General features: G+C 37.7%; 1 protein-coding gene across 1 annotated transcript; it reads left to right on the top strand.

Annotated features, from left to right (window-relative positions):
* The first annotated feature begins 1,038 nt into the window (after positions 1-1,038).
* On the top strand, positions 1,039-16,176 carry SDF4 (stromal cell derived factor 4). Its single transcript, XM_010289376.1, has 6 exons — positions 1,039-1,346; positions 7,777-7,913; positions 8,407-8,520; positions 12,178-12,336; positions 13,454-13,629; positions 16,000-16,176. The coding sequence occupies exons 1-6, from the start codon at positions 1,039-1,041 to the stop codon at positions 16,174-16,176; spliced, it is 1,071 nt and encodes a 356-aa protein (XP_010287678.1).
* Positions 16,177-23,686: the final 7,510 nt, after the last annotated feature.

The following is a 23,686-nucleotide window of genomic DNA, read 5'->3' as shown; positions in this document are numbered from 1 at the left end:
GCGCGGCCTGCACAGGGAGCGGGGCGAGGGGCTGCGAGGCCGAGGCTGGCCTCCCCGCGGCTTGTCACGGTTCTCGGAGGTTCACGTACCCCTCCTGCAAGGAAGGGGCACCGCCAGCGCCCCGGAGCTCTCGGTGAGTGCGTGCGGCCTTTCCTGGGGCCGGGTCGGGACCGCCACTGCCCTTCGAGTCGGGCGGGGCGGCCCCGGCCGAGCTCCCCCCCTCCAGTCTGTGACTCCCGCCGTGGGCTTGGCGGGTGCTCCCTGCTCAAGGCTCTGCTGTGCCTCGCAGGTCTGTGGATATTGTGCTCCTCCACCCTCTGCCTATCAGGCTGCGGTCTGCCAACTCCTACGTGGCAGCGATTTTCACGCACCAGCAAGCGGGTCATGAAGGGTCGGTGTTGCTTTTCCTGCAGGCTGTTTCGTGTATGGTTCCAGCTCAGCTTTATGTGTAATTGTATTTCCCTCAGACATCTTTTCCCAAAAGACCTTTATGTCTTTCAGCCTTTGTAAAGAGTTGGTTTGTTCAGATCTCTGGTAAACTGTAGCGCTGTCATGGCTGTTTCTGCAGCTTGCTGGTAAGTGCAGTGCTAGTGTTGGGGGCATTGCCACAGCTGAGCTTGGGTTGCACGTTTGGACAAGTGTTTCGTGTGCTCGATTGACTTCTCAGTAAATGCTTGGGTTTTAGTTGTCAGGTCAGCTCATGCTATAACACCCGAAGACGGTTTTCAGAGCAGAACTAGGCCATTTAAAAGATGTTATCTTCCAAAGTCCTCTGACAGAGGTTACAATTATGCAGTCTGAAAACTGACACAGATTAATTTCTTGTCATGTATTTATTATTTAACAGGCTTTTTTATTCTTTCACTGCAAATACTTGTGGGTGTGTGTAGGTTCTTCCAAATTTTAGGAGATGTTTTATTAGTGTCACAATATTCTAGAGTTTAATTTGCGTGTGTTTTTTTTTCCTTTTTGTTTTTAGATCATTTAATCTATTCACAGTAATTTAATCAGCCAAATACTTTGAATAAAATGGAAAAAATGATGTCAAGACAGGCCTTTCTCTGCAGTTTGGGATCTCTGTATTTGTCCCTTCTGTTTGTATTTCTTCTAATGGATGTTTATGCAAGGCCTGCAAATAACTCGGCTCTCAAAGAAAAGCCAGCTGACAGTAAAGATGAGAATGAGATCTTGCCCCCAGATCACTTGAATGGGGTCAAAATGGAGATGGATGGACACCTTAACAAAGAATTTCATCAAGAAGTTTTTCTAGGAAAAGAGATGGAAGAATTTGAGGAAGATTCAGAACCCAGAAAAAATAGGAAGAAGCTCATGGTCATCTTTTCAAAGTAAGTTATGTACATTGCCAAGAACAGTGCAGCCTCTTTCTCTGATCTTCAGAGTAAAACTTGCAAATTTTTCTGTAATAATTGAAAATCGTAATGGTGAGGGGGAAAGCATCATACTGTAATCACCGTGTTCATGTTATTTCAGGTATTAAGATACCTGTATAAACTATACTCAGGAGTGAGGATGCATGTGTTGAGAGTCATGATCAATATACAGGATTGGTGCTGTGGTCTAGTAAAATTTATGACAAAATTTACTGTTTCTATGTGAAAAAAAACTACAGAGCCTCTCAAGGTATGAAAATTAGTATTACTTTTTCCTGGTTTCCTGGCTCAGTGAATAATCAATCATACTTGTATCTTAGATCAAGGAATTAGTAAGGAAAGGCTTCCTTAGTGGTAGGATGCCCGTGCAATGAAGTGGGAGGGTGCAAGTTTGTTGCAGTTTTCCTCTAGCAGTACTATTGCTTTGCTGTAAGTTTGTTTTTGATTGGCAATCTAAGTTTCTTATTTACTGCTTAGTCTGATATTCCATATGGATTTTGGTTTTGTTTCCATTGTGACTTCTGCAAATAACTGCAGAGGAAAAACACTGAAAAGACAATAGTAAAGCCAGAAGGGAAGAAAAGGGGCAGACAAACAATGGGTTAAGATTGTGGTAAAGAAACTAACAGTTGCTTTCTGTTTATAAAACTTTCTAGTAGACACTAAGTGTCTAAAATTTGAGTGTTTCAAATGAAATACATGAAAGTTAAAGATAATTATGCCTAGCTGCGTGTACCAAGAATTCAGAAGTTGACATGACAGCTTTCTTCATTAAGTTAGCAGTCTTGTTAACAAAACTTTTAGCTCCCTAGAATTTAGAAAAAGAGAATGAGAATGAAACATGAGAATAGAAAGATTAAATTTTTCTTTTCTAACCTTTTTGTAAACTTCATCTAGCTCTCTACTTGGTGTAAAAATATTAACTTTACTTTTAGACATTTTAATGTTTAAAATGCTTTAGCATTTTTCTTTTTATAAAGTACTACTTGTGCTAGATAAGGTTTGCATCAGCCAATAAGCTGTTGGATGTTCGGAGGACAGTGAACATAATGGAAATCAAAATCAGTGTATAATTTTAGACACTAGGTGGCAGAATTTGATTTATTTGCATTTTTGCAATGGAGGATTAATTTTATTAGAACAGCTGAAATTACATTGGTGCTCTTAATGCTGATGATGGTGTGGGGATGCACATATACTTGCAATAAAATGAGAAGACTTGAGAAAGCTTTTTTTTTTCTGCAAACTTTGTTAACAGGGAAAAAATATCAATAATAATGTTGGAATTGTTTTTTGTGGTGTTTCTGGTACTCTTCTGAGTAAAGGTAGCTAAAGCAAATAGGCAAACTAGAGTGCCTTTTTTGTTTAGAGTAGAATCCTTTATTACTGTGTCTGCTATTCAGACCACTCACTTCATTGGTAGGATATATACAAATATTAAGATTGTGCTTAGAAGGTTTCATTTTCTTTATTGCTATGTGGTTGTTGGAAACATTCAACTGGTGGTTAGTAAATTGTCATTCACAAATTGCAAACTTCATTAATTTCTGCCTGTTTGTTATGAAACAGGTTGTCTTAGTAAGCTTGAAGCAATTCAATTCAACATCAACTTCACTCAGATGCTTACTTAAAATTACATTCTTTCAGATGATCAGATTAGAAGTGTAGAAAAACATTCTGAGGAATTTGGTTGCTTTCTAGACTTACTCGTAAAGGCTGAGTGAAAAGAGAAATACTGTGAACTTCTGTGAAAAGCTACTAAGTCACAGGCTTCCAGATGCTTTGGAATATTTTATTTGAAGGCATAAAGAAACCACACAATGTGTTTTTAATTAATGATGGCTGAGGTTCTGCAGTGTACCAGTATAATACAAAGTAGTCAACTGAAAGCATAAATAGTTGTCTAAGTTGAAACATGGAAGAAAAGCTCCCCAAACCATGTTTTTCTAGGCTGGCAAGCTGTATGTGACTGAAAGAACAAGTGGCATTTCATAATTCTTTATTTCAGTTTCTGAAGTCACTCTTTACTGGGAGGACAAGCCTTGCTTGTCTACAGAAGTGGTTTATTGCAAGTTAACTAGTACCTCCACTTTGTCCTGTGAAAATAGGGCATGGTGCAGAAAATCCTGGGTGCATCTTTTTAGTCTTCATTCTCTGCCAACAGTAAGTGTTCAGGTATTTTCAGGTCAGGAAAATCTGAGAGAGGGGCTTACTTGATGTGCTTTCTTCTGGTACTTCTCATAATTGCAAAAACCCCACCATTTGCTGTACTCTCAATTTAAATAGTTTTAATTAGCCTGGAATCTATAGAAAATTCTTCTGCTATATGGTGTAGTTTAGCTTGTGTAGGTGGGTGTTGATGGGAGGGAACGAGGAAGGATATTGAAAGCAGTCAAGTGTATTTATGGTGACGCCGATTTTACTAAATCAACAGCATTGTATACTATAACTCAGTTTGAGCCTTCCTTCTAAGGGTCAGTTATCTCGTAAATTAAATTACATGTACTGAACAAAACTGATAAATTCAGAATGTAATGTGTGTGGCTTTGTCAGGGTATTTTTGTGATGATGGAGTTACCTCTGTGAGTTTGAAAGTTGAGTATCCTTCTAGCATTTGCATTTTGCTGATGTTTTCAGCTACTTAGCAGCAGCCCTAGTGATTTAAAAATGAAAATCTTTGTGTCAGTTGAGTGCCTTACCTTGATGGTCATTCATGAGGTCACAGGCTTAAATAGACCTTCTGTTAACTACTACCATGTACAGAGGGTTTTTCTGTTTGGTTTTTGTCCCTTGTTTAAAAGTCATGAACTTACCCTTTCCTGAAGCAGAATTTGTTCTGAATCCCACAGTGCTTGTAAGTGTAGCTCTCTTAGACTTTTCAGCTGTGACTGTGTTCAGCCCGCACATAGAGGCAAGATCCATGCCCCCTTTCTTAATTTCAGGTTTGTCTCATAGCCTAACACAGTATTAATTTCTACTGCTATGCGTTCTGGCTATGATGGGAAGATGCTAGTAATGAGAGCTGATGTTGGACAATAGCCCATAGAATAAAGAATGAGGAGAGGGGACATTTTAAGCTTTTCCGTTTTGATATCTTTGGTTTAGATTACAGATTTGTATTATTCAGTTAAAAAACTGTTTATGCTGTATGCTGTTGGAAGGTTTTAAGTAGTATGTGCACCCTGATTCATGTTTTTCCTAACCTACATTTAAATTTGCATCTAATAACTTTTGCATACCTCCTACCACATGAAGTAGAGCTTTGCTTTGGTTTCTGTTATTAAAATTATTTTCTGGATCTGCTTTTTATTATCTGAATGGAATAGAAACCAACTTTAAAGTTTAAAGTGTTAGGTGCTCTACAAGGGAGTTATCTTTAGTCCTTTAGGTAAGAACACTGCCTTCCTGCTCCCCCTAATACCTCAGCCAGCATTGCAGTGTTCTCATTCAGGAACCTGAAAACGTGAATCTGAAAACCTGAGTGGCCAATGTTTATTGGTAGTACTTTCAGATGTGGATGTTTTGAAAGGTGGCCACAAAAATCTGATTTTTAATGGCTTGTGGTTGAGAAACTCGGCTGAAGTGTTTAAAACCTGTTCTTCTAGGCTTTGTCCTACAAAGTAGCATACTTCCCCGTTTCTTACTGAAAGGTAGTATTAACTTTTAGACTCTGAATAGATAATGAAATATAGTTTGAATAGTCAGTGAAGTGTTAACCTTGAACTTAGACATTTTAAGGAGCTGTTACGTCTGATGCTACCCATTAATGAAATGTATTAATACTAATGGTAGTTATGTTGCATCAACTACTGTCTGAGCTGTGGTTTATCTATAATTTTCTTTGGACTGAGACAGATAAGCAATAAGGTAAGTTGCTCTCTGTAGTTTGTTTTTTCATTCAAATGTATTCTAATGAATAATTCCTGCTTTGACAAAAAATTTCTTTGCTGTCAATTCAGGAAACAGTACATCATATACCTATGTTTCTACAAATTTGAGATAGCAAATTCTAGCAGAAAACTATGTTTCTTGTAGAAGAGGACCAATCAAGATTTTTTTTTTTTTTTTTTTTTTTTACTTTGGAGCTGGTATGTCATGAAGTTTGAGAGATCATCACGAGATTTCTATACACTGATTGCCAAGGAAGGTTTGAGCAAAATTGTAATCTGGGATGATATTCTTGCTTGCATTCATCTGGTTTTCTTGAACTTAAATTCTTTCTTGCCGGTACTTGTTCTTCAGCAATTTTTTTAAGGAGTGCATTAGCATGTACCACTCTTTACTAATATCTTCTGAGTGCTCAGGCCTGTCTGCCTCAGAGAACTGATTGCCCATCACTGTGTTATAAAATTGGTTTTCCATGATTTACCAGTATTAGGTTGTTTGGCAACACGTAATTACCTAAGCTTGTCATTATTAGTGGAAATATTTTCAGTAGTTCATTCTGAATAAGATAGTACCTAGGGAAGCATGGACAGTCTTTTGTTTTTATCTCCTTAGATGGTAACCTTGCATCAGGACCGTATCTTCTATTTCATACACTTGTAAATGTTCCTCTCAAAAGCAGAAGTGCTGTTTATGGACACTGAAAGGATTTCAGCTCACCTTGTATGGTGGATGCCTGTTAGCTCATTAAAATCTGAGTCATTGGAGGCTTCTTGTGAACTGTGGTAGCAGAACAAAGGTGTACTCTCATGAGCTAAAAGAGCTTATATAAATAGGATCGTTTTTACCTATCTCCCTAGTTACAATGTGATTTAGATGGAAAGTACAGCTTGGAACTAGTATGTTTGATAGCTTTGATCTAAGGAAACTAGAATGTTAAATGTTGAGGGGAAAATGCTTTGTTTTCCCTTCTTATTTTTGATAGCACCTATTCCATATCAAAACCCACATTTGTTCACCTGGTAAGTGCAAGGTGGTGCGAGTGGAACGTGACAGTTTTACTGGTCTTGCCGTTGATACTGAAAAGTTGCTAATAGCGAGCCTGTGCATATAGACGTGGAAAGATGCGATACAATATTTAAAACCACTAATACTGCATTTATTAATACAGGTAAGTGTTGTAGAAGATTAGGTACTAGGGTTGTTATTTGACTTAAGCTTTTAACATTTAGTTGACATTTAAAGGTAAATCACATATTTAATAACTTGAGTTTCAGTAACACTTCAGTACTGTTAAGACAGCGATGCAAACAGATAAAAAAGAGTCAAGCTGGGTTTTTTTGTTGTGTTTTTCTATGTGGTTTTTTAATTTTATTTTTAATTGAACAAGAGTGGTTTTGGTATGCTTTAGATAGAATCTTGCCTCTTAAATGTTAGTGATGTTTTTTCAGTTTTATCTATTGTTATATCTTTTTTTGAATAAATACTTAATGATATGCTCACAAAAACCTTAAAATGGCCTGTTACTGTTTTTGTATTTGTTCTTCAACTGTAATTTTTATATTAACTTCTTTTTAATGAAATCAGCATTAATGGCATTCAGGGTATGGCAATACAACAAAGCAGTATTGGTAGTACATTAAGGAGAACAGTGGATTGTCAGATGGGACGTTTACTGATCATTTTAGTAAGGTAGGAAAAGTTTAGTTCTGTGGCTCAATAGCACTGAATACAAGCATATCCTTTGACAAACCAAAGTGAGCCTGAGGACTCAGAAACCTAATGGAGAACAAATGTATGCACAGAACTTTTAGATGTGTTAAGAATTAAAAACTGTCAGATGTAATGTGTTACCAGAGATCAAGGTATAATAGAGGAAACTTGGTTTGGATTTTTTTTCCATGTACTACAGTCAAAATACTAAATAGTTTGAAAGTCCCTGCACAAAGGTTATTCACATTATATTTTCGTTGTTTTTAATGGTCACAATAGCTGTGATGTGATCTAGGCATATACGGGGAGGCAGCCCATCAGTAAACATCAGAAATCTTGGAACATCAAGGTAAAAAGGACTTCAAAAGATAAATTGAGAGGGAGTTAATGGTTTGAGAGAATGTTAGTGCAGAAATTTTTCAAAGCAGTGAAAGTCTGTAGCAGCTGGCAGTTGACAATTCTGAACCAATAGGAAATTAGCTAATATACCATGAGTAATGTATTTGTGGTTTCCTCTACTTGAAAAATTTACCCAAAAACATAATATTGAAATGAGCTAAGTTACAGCAAAGTGAAGTATGGCTGAATATTCTTCACTGGATAGTAACCTAGATATTGTAGTTACTTAAATTTAATTATGAAATAAATGGCTGACTTGCTACTTGTATAGTCTGTAGTTCAAAGAATGTACAACTAAAGTGACTAATCTAGAATCTAAAAATATAGCACACCTTCCCTCTACCCGCCCAATCCCCAAATCTAAATTTTGTTTGCTATTCATCCATAGGGTGGATATAAATAATGATAAAAAGATAGGTGCAAAAGAGATGCAGCGCTGGATCATGGAAAAGACAGATGAACATTTCCAGGAAGCTGTGGAAGAAAATAAAATGCATTTCCGAGCTGTGGACCCTGATGGTGATGGTAAGATGAAAGATTCTTCTGTTTCCTGATGACATCTTAAGTCAGTCACTAGTAGCCAAAACTACTGGCTGCCCTTCAGATGTGCTGTGACAAAATCCAACTTCCTTTGGACTGCATGTAATCACAACAGTTTTGATCCATACAGAAGACAATAGAGGAAAGAAGTAATGTGCTCCAGTCAGGGTTGTAGTTCTTTGTTGACTGCGATGTTATTTCACTTGTAGTCATAGAAAGTTGTAACAAGTTAAGTGGCTCTGCCAGGGATGGGGCAAGGACAGCGAAATAAATAGGTTGTTTTCACAAGGCCTGTCTGATCTAAAGAAACATAAAAGTGAATCAGGTCATACTTTTCATATTGCCATTCATAAAGCCTAGTGTGATAGTTATAGTGCTGAACCAAAAGATTTTAGCACCTGCTGTTTTAAGTAATGAGACCAAAAGTTCATCATTTAAGCATACTATGTCATGTCTGAGATATGGCTCTTTCTTACAGGCCATGTGTCCTGGGATGAATATAAAATTAAATTTTTGGCAAGTAAGGGCTTTAATGAAAAAGAGATTGCAGAGAAGATCAGAAACAATGAAGAGTTGAAAATAGATGAAGAAAGTAAGTGCAGACTAATGGTGTGTGTCGGTTTTTCTTTTACTTTCCTAAAACCTGAACGTCAAAACTGTTCTTAATATAAGGTGAATTTTTTAGTTGTTCCTCTGCTTCCACACAAATGTAGAACATGTAAGTCGTAAGACACATACTAGATTTCTTTCCAACTCGAATCTGCCTTCTTAACACTCTTGATGTAAATATTTAACACTGAAAACTCTTGGTTGCTTATTTGTTACTACCTATTTGAATAATTTTCAGTTATTTATGTTTAACAGTCTGCTAAAATTTGTCAGACCTCTGCTGTCTGTGGACTGTTGTATTGTTAATACAGGAATGAGGTCCTCTAGCTCCAGATGGAAGGGAGCTGCTATACATGATTCCTGTTCTAAAATTGAGGAGGGGTGTATGTGCTAACAGTGTTGTGTTTAAATAGGTACATGCTTAGGCACTGCAAAGCATACTAGAAGTTAATAGCAAAAGGTTGCCTAACAGTTGTTCATGTTTCATCTAAGTTCTCTATAGAGAGGTTGATTCTTTAGGTTAGTGAGATTGATCGTTTCTTCCTTATTACTTTTGAAACTTTCATTTGAATCTGGCTTGGAATAAACATAGTAACTCTTAGAGTAATCTCACTGCTTCGCCCATCAAAAAGTGTTTAAATTTACTATTAAGTAAAAGACAAAGACTTAGCTTTTCCTTGCAGGCATTAGTCATTTAAAAGTGGGTTATGTTATATTTTCCATTTATCAAAAAGCAACTAAAATGCAAATGGGCCTTTGAATTTTATGGCAGGGAAAACACCTGTGCAGCGTGTTCTATGGCAGTGTGGTTAACTACAGTTTACAGGAATGCTCATCAGATAAAAGATTTGCTGAATAAGGGAAGTGTGTACATAATCATTTTTCTACCTAGGTAACAAGCCTTGTTTGGGAAAATCAAATTAGTGATCTACCGCTTCCTGAGGATGATAGGCAAACCTATTTTCATACTCTAGTGCAGTGTAAAACTACTCTTTTTTGGTCTGTATAATAAAAAATAACAATGTGTGGATCTTAAGGCATGTTCAGAGCCTTGCACAGAAGCACACTACAGTTTGGATGCCATGCCAAAACTAGGGGCACTACTTTATTTAACTTATGCAGATAATAACAGTTTCAACCAATAACGGGCAGCTGAGTTTCATTTAAGACTGAATAAGCAAGGTAGGCAGAGGGAGGCTGACTTGTGACTTCTAACATTGGGGGTTGGCTACACTGGAAAAACCATAAGGAAGTGATTTGATTGTTCTGTGTTTACTTATGTCCTTGATATATCTAAAACTTGCCATTTACAAACTTGCACTAAGATTCATATTAAGAGTCTGAAGGACTTCTTTACTCTTCACAAAAAAAACATTCGCCGAAGACTTAACTCTTAATTGCAACTAGCAGTTAAATGCAGATGTAACTGTTGGGGTTTTGTTTTTCCTCTTGTAACTCAGCAACCAAAAGCATGCAGGAGCTATTTAAGACTGTTTATTAAATAAAAAATGTTTATTATCTGAAGACTGTAGTCTTTCACTGTTTATAAAACTTGTGAAAAGCAAATACTTCAGATTTGTGTTTGTTAGTGTATTTTGCAGATAGCAGGGTGTGCTACAAACAGTATTTTTTCCAGTGTGTCATTTAGAAAATGCCTACAGCAGAAAAAGAATACTCTGTACAGGTATTTTCTTCCTGTTTGGTTATGTTGAGGACCACTAGGAGCACGTAATATTCATGTTGTGTGTTGCAGGGTGGTTTTTTCTTCAAATCAGATGCATGGTTTTAGTGGAAACTGATGTACAAATTACGGTTCTCAGCTGAGTTTAGGAGAAATTCACTTAAAAAGTGCTTGACTGCATGGTGTAAGATGAAATTGAAGAATTGGAAATGTAAAGTGACTTTGCTGATGTGTCTGTTCATACGTGTGTACTTCAGTTTGGTTTTGCTCTTTGCAGCAAAAGTATTTCCCATTATTAAATTATAGTGATCACTAAAACGTATGCAGGGTTTAGGTCTGAAGTCAGAATGCTTTCTGATATAGCATAGGCAAGGTAGCTAAAAGGAATAATAAGTACTTGTATCCTTAAGAAACTGAAAACTAAGTGCACTTCTTAGTGCTTAGCTTAGCATCTGTTCTTGATGTCTCCAGATTTTTTTTTTGCAGAACTACCCTCTGAAATCTTTCATAGTTACAACAGATCAAATTTTTAGGCTGAAATGCTGGACGATATATCGGAGTCTAAGGATTATAAGATCTCTCTGGGTAGGCGATCCTTTTAAATTCTGAGCTTTTGACAAGGTAAAGGAAGATGGGAGGAGCAGGGGCAGGGGAGAAGTCTCTTCATAGCTTTCCTAGTCCTCTGCTTTATGGCTTTGCTTACGCTGCCTTTTCCGTTACATACTCTGTAAAGAACAGCTGTCCATTGAAATGTATTGTTGATTGCTGTGAAAACTAGGCTTTGTTTTTTCTTATAACCTGCTTAATAGAATTTTTAAGCTTAATTCACATATGTAGTTTTATGGAGGGTGAGGGTGCTATCTGGAATTGTGCGGCTGGAGAAAACAACTCTGCACTTAAAATTGTGTGCAATATGCATAATTTGATCATCACTTCGTGGTAGATCACTGTGCCATTTTGTTAACCAAATCCCATGACTGTGAACATACCTAAAAGGAGCTCAAAGTGGTAATACAACTCATTTTGGTTTAGATAATGTTATGTTAAGAAATACCAGGTTGAAATAAGAAAATTTCAGTGTTGTAATGTTGTAGTAATAAAACGTCTCCCTTTTGATCATGCTTGGAACTGCTGTGTTGGCAAATAATTTTTTTACCTGTGATAGATTTAACAAGTCCTGTATAGTAGAATAAACCTGTGTGGTGCTATTAGCCACAGCACTAGGACAGTGGTGCTTCACAAATCAGAAGCATCTTCCTAGATTTAATGATAGTCATGTTATTTAGTCTTAGAAGAAAACACACTAAATGTTAAAGGGTTTGTTGTTCTTTGGTTATTATTTGGATAGGAAAAGAGTTGATTGAGATCTTCCTTTTTTGTAGATATTAACTGTGTGTTGTCACAATTGCAATACATGGAGATAGTGAATCTGAAGAGTATTTTGAATTTGAAGAATGTTTTGGCTATTTCAATGCACAGGACTGGTTTGAAGTAGAAAACAAAAATTATTTGTTTAGAAGAAAGGTACTACTGGTATCCAGGCAGGTGAAAGAATTCTGTTGGTAGGAGGCCTCAAAATACGGAAATAAGAAAGGAGAACAAGTACTGAACAAATTTGGATTATTCATACCTTCTACTAGCACCAGCTAACAATACTGGTAGGACAATACTTTTCACTTGATATGTTGAAGTACAGGTGGAGCAAAATCTTTATTTTCATCTCCCAATTTCAGTGCAGTTGTTTGGTTAAAGGATCTTTCTTAGTGTTTCAGCACAAACTAGATGAAACTAATTGCACTTTGTTTCCCCTCAGCACCCGCTTTCCCTGGGAGTTGAACTGTAAAATAACTGATTCATAGGTCATCCTTGTTTAAACAATTGAGCAATAGGGGAAGGTATATTTTAAGAACTTTAAATGGAATGAACATGAGAGCTTAAATCTTTTTCTTAAATTTCTAGCACAGGAAGTTTTAGATAACCTGAAGGATCGGTGGTACCAAGCTGACAACCCACCTCCTGATCTGTTGTTGAATGAAGAAGAATTCTTGTCCTTTCTTCATCCGGAGCATAGTAGGGGAATGCTGAAGTTCATGGTGAAAGAAATCATCCGAGATTTGGGTATGCCATTTTAAAATACATTTCTTGGGAGTTGTTTCCTTGCAAACCATTTTATTGGGCACACGTTGTTACGTCATTGCACTGCCATGTGTCAATCTGAAATTTTGGCACATCTTGTTTGCAGGGTTCTACACATCTTCTAATGTGATGAGTAGGAAAAATTACCTGTTACCACAAATGCTGGCATCTCTATGAAGTTGTCTGTGCATCTCTCAAGGCTAAATTTAGTCTCTAGTTATTAAAGAACAGCACAACGTTATGTGTTAGAAAGATATTCTGAGTACTTCATACAAAGAAGATCAGCTGACACTACTTCACACTGAAGTGCTGCTGCATTGTAGGGTCACTTTAGCAATAGTAGAAAAGGTTTCATGAATAGTAAATTATTATAAAATATATTGATGTGAATGTTCCATGAGGAGGGCATTAATTGCTTTGTACTTCCCCAGTACAGCAACTATGTAAGGATTGTCATGTGTGGTCATGATAGTGGAAATAAATGGTTGAGGTTTCTAAGAAAATAATAGTTTTTTTTAATTCATAAGTATTGTCCCACATACTGTTTTTCTATTGAGTCAATAGCGATGCATATTTAAAACTGCTAGAACATCTCTTTATGAAAAAAAAAAACCAACTATGACTTTGCTAATTGTTAGCTTAAATATGAAGGGTTTCCAGTGATGCTTGAGTGCGTAATAAGCAGAGTCAGGACAACTTCAGTATGCAGTCTTTTATGACGATTAATTTACCTGCATGCTAATACAATGGGGACTAGATCACAGCTGTAAGAAAAATGTCTTATTTTAGTAGATTGTTGAAAAAATAAACAAAAACAAAACAAAAACAATTGCTTGCCACCTGGTGTGTCCTTCAGGTCCAGAAAAATTCTTTTTGTTTAGTATATTGATGTGTATGATTTTTAGCCCTCTAAAACATTGTGTTTGTACCATAACAAAGATATAAATGGTAACTATACTTCTCTGCTAGAGTCATGGTTGTGGACTGCTGAAACCAGGCAGACTGTACCAATGACATCTCTGATATAAAAGAATTTCTAATTTTTAATGGGCATTAAGCAAATCAAATATGTTTCAGTTGCTATATACATCTGTTGTAGATCAAGATGGAGATAAGAAACTTACCCTTTCAGAGTTTATTTCATTACCTGTTGGTACTGTCGAGAACCAGCAAGCTCAAGATATTGATGATGACTGGGTAAAAGACAGAAGGAAGGAGTTTGAGGAGGTCATTGATGCTAACCATGATGGTATTGTCACAATGGAAGAGCTGGAGGTAAGTCTTCCTCAAATAGTTCTAGTGTTTTTAAAACCAATAGTTGTTTTTTAAATACAGAATTGAAACTGCTTTAGAGAATGTGAAGTCCAGAAATATTTGAATTAACAGTACAGTGTGCGTGTCTACTTTACAAAACTTTGGATTATAGTATCGTTCTATAGAGCTTGGAGATAGTGTTGTTATGCTTTTTGTTAAAGAGGAGAGGGAGGTTTCCTAGCATAACTGTTATTCATAGGTATGCTTTTAGGGTTTTTTGTCACATAGACACTTGTATGGATATGGAGTATCTGAAAGCAAGTCACAGACTTCATTAGGTGCACTGGTTAATGGGACAATGAGTCATACTTGCAGTCGCAAAAGGAGTAACTGGCAACCTATATATTCATTAAAAAAACAAACAAACAAAAACCCTAATGACCAACAAACCCTGGAGTCCCAGTAGCCTATAAAATAGCAGAGATCCCTTGTCTTTCAGAGTGTTTTTCTTTTTTAAAAAAATAAATTATTATTTTCAAGTGTGGATTCTAGTTTGTGGCCTTTTTGGACTTTTTTTTTCCCAGAAGTAAGGCTTTCTTCTAATAATTCTGTCTGCAGAAGAGCCTACCAAACAACTTGAAATATTTTGCACCCTATAGTTATGGCAGTTTTGTGTCCAATGGAAGAGGTGCATGGCTCATTTCTGGCTTTTTTTCCTTTCTGGATGTAAGAATGTACTTTGAGCAGAATTCAAACTGCAGCATAGGCAGTGTGAAAGGAGAACCTTTAAAATGTTGGTCTCTCTTCCAAGACAGGATGAATGTTTAAGTTCCTAACCTTCTCAGTATACAAATGTATGGGTATGAATGATAGTGGTGGTATGGATAAATGGTTATATTGTGGCATAGACAATGTTAATAGCCTTTTTACTGAGAATTTTCTTTTAAAAATAGCTGTTTTATCTGTGAAGTCTTTGTATAAGCACATGGATGCATGTGTATTTTGTATGAATACAGACCGTGAAAGCGGGGCCTCACGATCCTTCTGGCTTTTTGGGTTTTAAGCAGGAGGTGTCAGAAAAGTTACCACAGGGATAACTGGCTTGTGGCGGCCGAGCGTTCATAGCGACATCGCTTTTTGATCCTTTGTCGGCTTTTCCTATCATTGTGACCTGCAACTGTTATTATCTCAAGCCTCGTGCCCCACGATGGGCGCCAAAAAGGACTGTCGTGGTTTAGCCCCAGCCACCAACTAAGCACCACACAGCCGCTCACTCGCTCCCCCTCCCCCAGTGGGATGGGGGAGAGAATTAGAAAAAAAACCTTGTGGGTTGAGATAAACACAGTTTAATAGGACAGAAATAGAGAAGGAAACAACAATGATAACAATAATAATACCAACAAAAGGAATGTACAAGAACAAGTGCTGCCCAATACAGCGATTGCTCATCACCCAGCGATCGACAACCCGTCCCCAAGCAGCGATTTCTGCCCCCCGGCCACCTCCAGTTTATGTACTGGGCATGACGTCGTATGGTAGGGAATATCTCTTTGGCCAGCCTGGGTCAGCTGTCCTGGCTGTGTCCCTTCCCAGCTCCCCGTGCACCCCCAGCCTGCTCGCTGGCAGGCCAGCAGAAGAAGCTGGACTGTCCTTGACTGCTTAGCAACAACCCAAAACATCAGCACCTTATCAACAGTTTTTCATCCCAAATCCAAAACATAGCCTCACACTAGCTTCTGTGAAGAAAACCAGCTCTATCCTGGCTGAAACCAGGACAGCACATATGTGTCACAACTTCTGGGAAGAAATTGAAGATAATCTTGAGTCTTCTACATCATGAACTAAAGTGCACTGCTTGAAAACTTTTAATCTATTTCAAGTTAGGCGATGGAGCAAAATACTTTGTTTCTGAGACTTCTGACATCTATAAGGTCTACCTGGTGGTTTAAAGTGGAACAAGAAGGTTCTAAATTGAACACGTTCTAAGAAGATTATCTCCAGAAACAAGAAAATTTAGGTCATACAGATCTATAGTATGATACTTCTTAATTTTGAATTGATACTTCGTCACAAAAAAACACCAGATCTGATAGTGAGTTGAGTTTGCAACCAAAATGTCAAAAATATTTTTACTGTAGACACTAGCATAAGCTGAGAAAATCTGGATTTCTGTTAGAATAACCAAGGAAGCAGTGAATGGAAAAATAGCTAGGAGGTGGATGTATCCTGTTAAAAAGATGTGCTAATACCTTTTTCCATGACTTATATATTCAATTTGGGATAGCTTATGTTGGTCTCATAATTGCTGAAGCTTACATAGAGCTAAGGTTCATAATTCTGATGTGTGGAAATGTGCTTAGTGATTAAAAATTATTTTCTTTCTTATTTTAGGAATATATGGATCCTATGAATGAATACAATGCCCTAAATGAAGCAAAGCAAATGATAGCAGTAGCAGATGAAAATCAAAACCATCACTTAGAGCTGGAGGAGATCCTGAAATATAGTGAATACTTCACAGGCAGCAAGCTTATGGACTATGCACGTAATGTCCATGAGGAGTTCTGATCCTGCTCACTTTTCCAGAGCTCTGAAGCACTTTCTTGCTTTCAAAAAACAAAACAAACAAACAAAAAACCCACACAAAAACCAACCCCCAAACAGACAGAAAGTTACTTTGCTGCTATCTGTGTCATATGCCTACAGTGTGTTGTCCTGGGCTTAAAAAAAACTTCCGTCCGTACATAAGATCTACAGCTCTGTTGCCTTCAGTGTGAGGGGGAAAATAAGGGTCCATAAATAATGGGGCAGGTACTGGGCTACATCAGTTTGCCCTGGCTTGTACAGTTAATCCAGCTGAAGTTTCAGCTGCTTTTGGCTAATGGTATTTGGTGGAGGCTTCTTAAATATTTAACTCTTCTTGTGGCCCACATAGCTGCTGATCCATGGAGATCACAAATAACACTGAAAGATGTTGGCTTTTGTAAAGGGGATTGTGGTTCAAATACATGTGTTCTGACTTCATGAGAATATCCATACATAGACTGGCAAATCTTCCAGTATTTTTCTCAATGCATCTCAACGTACTTATGTGTTGTTGAGAATTTAATACAAGTTCTCCCTCCATCGCTAAACTATGTTTAGGAGCTGTGAGGAAGAACTTATTTTAAGAGAAACTCTTCTGCATCTACTTTAAAAAGAAAACTGGTTGTAGTATGGCAGGTTTTGTTTGCAACTGCACTAGGAATGTGAGACTCGAGATTGCTTATGTCTTAAAAATTCAGCTTTCATTCTAAAATGGAAACAATGGGGAAGGTTTCTTCGTGGACTTAAAGGTGTTGGACAGAGCAAAGGGATTCACCTAGGTGTATGATTACTACTTAACTAAAATTCATTGTTAAAACTAGAATAATTGCTTCCTTCTGTGCAAATTAATGATGCTGGTGAACTCATGAATGATGAAGCTGGGGGAAATACAGGCTTTGCTTTTGAACTGCTTTTGACAGAGCAATGTACAGTCAGCACTTGGGAAGCTTTTTAATCAGTCTGGTTTTGGGTAATCTCTGAAAGCATTTTGCAACACAAGGGTCATATCCACTACTTTCTAAAATAGAAAATTTATTTCTACTCTGGTTCCATCTTTACTGTAAACCCCTCTTTCTGAAGGGTTGCCTGAAAATCCAAGTGAGATGTTATATTTGATTAAATTTATTCTCTTAATATAATGTAAATATAAGTTTTGCTGTCTGTTTCAGTATTCCCTCTCTTTCTTTTTTTTTGATTATGTGGCTTGTATCAGAGTCTTTTATTTATATATCTATCTACTGTTTTTTCATTAAATATTTTTCTCCGTGCTTTGGAAATGCTGCTGGTTTTAGATTCATCAGTGAGTGGGAAAAATTGAAACTCTTCAGAGGACAGACAAATTAAAATGTGTTTTTGAAAGAACTGTTAGAGAGGGATAAATTCAGTTGATAATCTTGTGTTAAAATTCAGTAGTGCCCAGTGGTAGGATGAAGGGCAGTGGGCATAAACTGCAGCACAGGAAGTTCTACCTCAACAGGAGGAAAAACTTCTTTACTGTGAGGGTGACGGAGCACTGGAACAGGCTGCCCAGAGAGGTTGTGGAGTCTCCTCCTCTGGAGACCTTCAAAACCCGACTGAATGCATTCCTGTGCAACCCGGCCTAGGTGATCCTGCCTTGGCAGGGGGGTTGGATCACATGATCTTCAGAGGCCTTTCCAACCCATACCATTCTGTGATTCTGTGAAAATGAGCTTGAAAAGTCTGCCACATTCGTCAGCCCCCACTGCCTTCCACCCCTGTACCAATGCCCCATGTGTACTTGATTGCAGGATAGCGAGATTTTAATATGGCTAGCATCTGAAGATGTTCAAAACAAAATCCCATGTCTAAAAATGTGGTGCATAGCAGAAGTCATAGGATTGGCAAAAGGTCTAGGTTTTACTTTGCTGTTGTTTTAACTAAGGCTTCATAAATATGCAATGACCTGCACTTCAAACTAACACAAAATTATACATGTAAACACACAGTTTTGCAATGTGGTTGTTTGCAATGTGGTTAAGACAAAAGTTCTAGCAATATTAGTTGATCATTGTGTAAATGTCCTGACTGCATTCTTGTATTATACTCTAATTATTTGCACAATTCAATTCTTTAGATATAATTTGAATGGGCAAGTTCTGTCTTGTCACATCTGATACTCAGAAAGCAAGTGCTAGTTTGCAGAGGGATTCTAGAGCAGCTGAAATATGGTGATGAAATTTGGAACTTCAGCTGTCAATACAGAGGTAAAAACTATGCATATGCAGTCTTGGTTTACTCTGACAATGTGAGCATGGCATCCCTTGAAAAATACAAGGTAACGCAGTAATTAGCTAGCAACTGCAAAAATGCTCAAGTATGTACTATTGTTGCAGTATTTGCCACACACCCGATAAATCTGAAACTTGAGGAACAACTGCGAAAAAATAATTTTTAATGTATGCATGGAATACTGCACCTTAATGTGTTTTGTCTTTCTCTGCTAGAAATCAGGCTCATATGTTAAGTAACAGCTGTAAGGATAAAGTGGACTGCATGGTGAGATTTGGAGTTACACATGAGGTTATTCCTGTCTTGGAATTTTGGAAGTTCAGACTATTCTAGTTTGTCCATAGACTTACTTTTAGAAATTCTTCAAGTATCCTATATGCACTCAATCTTTCTCAGATTCTTGTAGGTCCTTTCCCATAGGGGAACCCTTATTTGCTTGTAATCCCTAAGGAATCTAGTGACTTTTTCTTTAAAGGCTTATATTAAGCACTAGTTTTGAGTCCATGTTCTGTTTGTTTGGTTTTTTTCCTGCCTACTGTTAATAGGACTTGGTATCTGAGTGCTACCAGCTCATGGACATGTTTCATCTTTCCAGAATTCAAAAGGTTGTATAGAATATTTAGGATAAGCATCTATAGTAAAAAATGGTACATGCGTATTAAAAGCAGAACAGGGTCTATTTCTGACCCATAGCATGGCTTGACTTGCCACTCTGAAGCTCTCCTCTTCTACAACCAGAGTAGCTGCATCCAGGCTGGTTTTTTAGGGGCAGCCTGTGGCACATGTGATCCCCGTGGCAATACTGAGCAGCATTTGGGAGAGGTTAATCTGCATTGGTGAAAATCCAGCCAAGGAGTGTGCTAGATGCGAAATGCTATGGGGTAATTGCTGTGTTCTCCCTGTTTATTGCATAATATGGCCATGTAAAGGCATTTGGCAATATTGAGCCTGGTAATAAGTAAGGATGCCATACATAAAAGTTGAATTCTCAAGATGGTATATGAAGTTTGTGTGCTAACTGCTTTTATTAAATGAGCATTTAATTTGTATTAAAGTATCCTTAACAAGAATGTAAGTGCTTCATCATCACTGCTCTAGTATTTTGGGAGTTTTCAGTTTAAATGTATATAGCAGAATTTTAATCTTACCTTGTTTTTGAACATCATAGGAATTTGCATTTTCAGTTCCTTACTGAATAATAATTGACTACTGTTAGAAAGAGAATTGGGGAAAAAAAGTCTGGTTAAATATCGCTGAGGGAATGACTGAGTCATGAAACGTAAAGCCACTTAAATGGGATTGAGTGTGATACTACAGTGGGAAGAGATTTGGATATTTCCTGCATGCAGGTACTGAGTGTGAAGGTAGTTGAAGCTCAGCTGGTATGGATTACTTGCTCTGTCAGCTTTGCTCTCTTTTTGAAAGAATGGCTTTAAGGTGTTCTTATCCAGAGTGGTTGTCTTCCAAAATGCTTGGAAAATGGGAGAAATAGAAAAGCAGTTATTGTTTTGCCTCACTTCTGTCTCCCCTTCCACTCTTAAACAGTCTTACAGAAATTTAAGAAAGAAATGAAAAGCAGCAATTTTGGATAAAACATGCCATGATATTGCTGTTCAGTCCTCCCAAATACTGCAGGCTAATTTGGATTCCAAATGTGCTTCTATTCCAATCAAATCTCCTTTGCATTTAGATGTAAATTGACTGTAGATCTGCTTTGTCTGGGAAGTCTGGCTATGTTTTTTAACTAACATAAATAAAACATCTTTGATGACTGTAAGATGTCTTGTTTACCTGGGCCTTTGTATGAAACCCCCTTATTCCTAGCATGATCACTTTTTCGCTCTACTACACGTGCTTGTGTTGGGTGAGGGCAGGACTGCAATGCCAGTGTGCTATTTAGCCACCTCCATTGCTGTCCTATTGTTGCTGGCTTACACAGCTGGATGGAGAAGCCTTCTGCGGGTTTGGATTCCAGACTAAACATGCCACTGTGGAACAAAATAAGCATCAAAAGTAGCTGGTACGTGAATGCTCCATCCTTTGCTTTCATAGAACACATCTCTGCTGGAAGCTTTTATTACGGTAGGAGTAACACAGTCTTACTTTTTTATTCAATGGCAATGCAGGGAGTTGGATACTAAGAGTCAAAATGGAGACAGCAAATGTATCTCATCTGTAGCTTTTGCTAGCTCCTGAGGACAGTCTCAAGATGACTGATGATTTGTGATTCCGCACTCTTCCTGAGAAGAGAAATGTATTAACAATGATGGTTTTATGCAGCAGTTAAAGTCACGGGTCTACTGTTACCATGAGACCACAGGGAGAGAATCTGTCCCTGCTTCACCTTTTAAGGAGTGAGCCTGTTTCATTTTACCTACGGCTCTCATCCGTAAAGGTTTTCAGGCATTTCCTCTGTATTGCTTTAATACTTCTCTTTATAATGACCATCTCTTCTAGTTCTCCTGGCATTAAGGCCTGTGCATTAATGTAGAGAGGTATATACCTGGCTGGAGGCACTCTGTTTTCATAATGCTATTCAGCATGCTGTCTTTCTGCCTATGAATATTTCAGTTGTGAACTGCAAAAAAACAGGTTTGTGGGGTGTGGGAAGAAGGATGGGGGCGTGGAGCACATGCTGGGAATTTCCCAGCAACTGACATATGAATTTGTTCTGGTCACCAGCAGTTTAGAACCACTTCTCCAAGAGTTTGCCACTATCAAAATTTTGCTGGGACAGCAGGGCTGCATTATGGTGGCTGTAGGTTTTTACTCGCATTTTTCTGCTGTTTTGTTCTTGCTGCTGCCAGTCACTATTAGCCATTGCTTGGGATTGAAATGCAAAGAACATCAATATCCTTTCGGTGAAAAGTGCTGCAAGGACTGTGCCCCTGGTAAGTAATTTTCACTGGATGTTTGTTATACTTGCTCAATATAATATCTATCAGTTAATAACCTTCGCAGCGTGATGGAAATACCATTCAAATGTAGGAAGCGTAACGTGGAGAAAAAGCATTTGATGAGGAGACTTTCATATCAGTCTAGACTGAAAAAGATAATTTCTATAACATACTAAATTTAGGAATCCCTCTCTTTGAAAGAGGTACATGTTCTTTAACTTCTGTGGGGCTCAGCTTCCCTAATGTGTCAGTCTGGTACATTTTCATTGTGGGAGTACTAGCTGAGAAAAGATACTAGCATTTATGTTACTGTCCTTTACCTATCACACAAAGAAGCTCAGAAATCTTTAATAATAATGGAAAACTTCAGGTAATTAATTCTGTTGCTAAAGATGTTTTTTAAGCTTTCTTTTGTAGCAAGGTTTATACTGCTTAAGACTTGGTGTTTTTTAAGGAAAAAGATATGATTGATTCATAGGCAGAGATTAGCAAAGCGTAACTTGTCAGAAAACTTCTTATTGTAGAAACTGAATGAGTCTGAATTCTAAGTTTTGCAGGCATATGTGTGTTTTTTTTCCCCACAATCTGTATATTTCTGAAGGCAGTGCAGTATTGAGAAGCACAAATGCAAATTATCAAACCTCAAATACTTTAATAGTTGGGATTTCATTATAGAAATTACTTAGTGATGAAGAGTAACAACAATTAACAGGTAATATTGCTGTTCAAGGGGGTACATCTACACACCTAGAGGGAGCGTAGGTCGTGTCTGTAAATGCAGTTAACTTAAAATCTTGCATACGGTTTTATGTGCATCTTTCAGAATACTGACTTTCTCCTTTCGTAATTAAGTCTGCTACACAAAATGGATATAGTATGAACTGATGCAGTAGTATTATCTTCAAAGATGCTAATCAGAATAGATTCAACCTTTAAGACGTGAGATAGATTATTGCATTCTCAAAACTATTTAAATCTGAGTGTTTCTGAATGCAATTTAAAGAAAAGCATACTTGTATGCAGATGCAGATAATACTTTAAAGTTTTTTTGTTCCTCCTTATGCTGAAAGAACTTTCATCAGGTTTTTTGCATTGGTAGCAGATTGGCTGCTTTGGGGAAGCATTCCTTCATAGTCTCTTCTTGATTGTGTAGGTGGTAAAAATGTAGAATTGAATTGCATATATTGTGGTCACTAAAAATCTTCTGTATTTTGTCACTGATAGCACTGAATAAAATGCAGGGAAAATTAGAGTGAGCAAGAAACTTGGTGCTCATTGTTCACCTGCAGAATGGGAAAATGGAAAACAAAAAGGGAAAAAAGAGTCTGTGAGAATAAGGACGTATGTAAGCTCAACTGTAAAAACCCTAGTCATTAAAGCTGTCTATGGTTCCTGCAGCCTCTGTTGTATGGAGAAAAGTTAGTGAGATGGAGGAACATGTCTGATTCCAAAAATCCAAAACTTCCCAAAATCCACTGTTAACTTTCTGTTTCAGTGTGGACAAGCCACTTCGCTCACAAATCTTGTCATCCTAGTGCATCAGTCTGAACTACTCTGTAAATACTGTGTATCATACAGGTTGGAATTCGTGGGTGCAAGCATTCAGAGCTTGTTTCTAAATACAATGTGTGATACACGTGTACTTTTGGGAGTAATAACAAGTTCCTGCCTTACATCTTGTGCTGTGTCTCACTGCTTATGAAATGGAGCTAGTAATATCTTTCATGTTGTTGCGTGCCGATAGAGGTGCGTATCAAGTACAACCACATTCTTTCATGCCTAATGGGCTTTCAGAATGCCAACAGAAAGATCCTACAAACATTTATTCTTGACTGCTTCACTAATGAATTTTCTGCAAACCTGAGCGGTCCATTGCCATCTTTTGTAACTGTTTGGGATTACTTTGAATTGCATGATTTACCTCATAAGGGAAGGCAGGATCTGTCATAAAGCCATTGTATTACACCAGAGATCAGACATTGCTATGCTAAAAACGTGGGGGTTTTTTTCCCTAACTGATGTTGACTGCAAACTGTGGTGTCTAAACCATATGAAAAGGTGGTCTGGAGAAGTGATGTTTGGGAATCCACTAGGATAATCATCTGGGGCATCGTCTCAACTCTCAGGAAGCCGTCAGGCCTCTACTAGCCCATTTTGGCTGCTTAATTTACAGTGATGCTATGGGTCAAAACTTTTAGGAATTCTGGCGTGTCTAAATCTGCTGAATGTTTTCAACCAGAGTTGTAAGTGGAACTGTCACTCATTCTAATGCGTGAAAATGCAGAGGGTTTCCTTCTGATAACAATCAGTTCTCCTTCTATGTGGTCTTTATTTTAGGTGAAAGA

Source organism: Phaethon lepturus, unplaced genomic scaffold (assembly GCF_000687285.1).
Source record: "Phaethon lepturus isolate BGI_N335 unplaced genomic scaffold, ASM68728v1 scaffold856, whole genome shotgun sequence".
Lineage (NCBI taxonomy): Eukaryota > Metazoa > Chordata > Aves > Phaethontiformes > Phaethontidae > Phaethon > Phaethon lepturus.
Note: the sequence above shows the minus strand (reverse complement) of the source record. Positions and strands in the feature narration are given on the sequence as shown.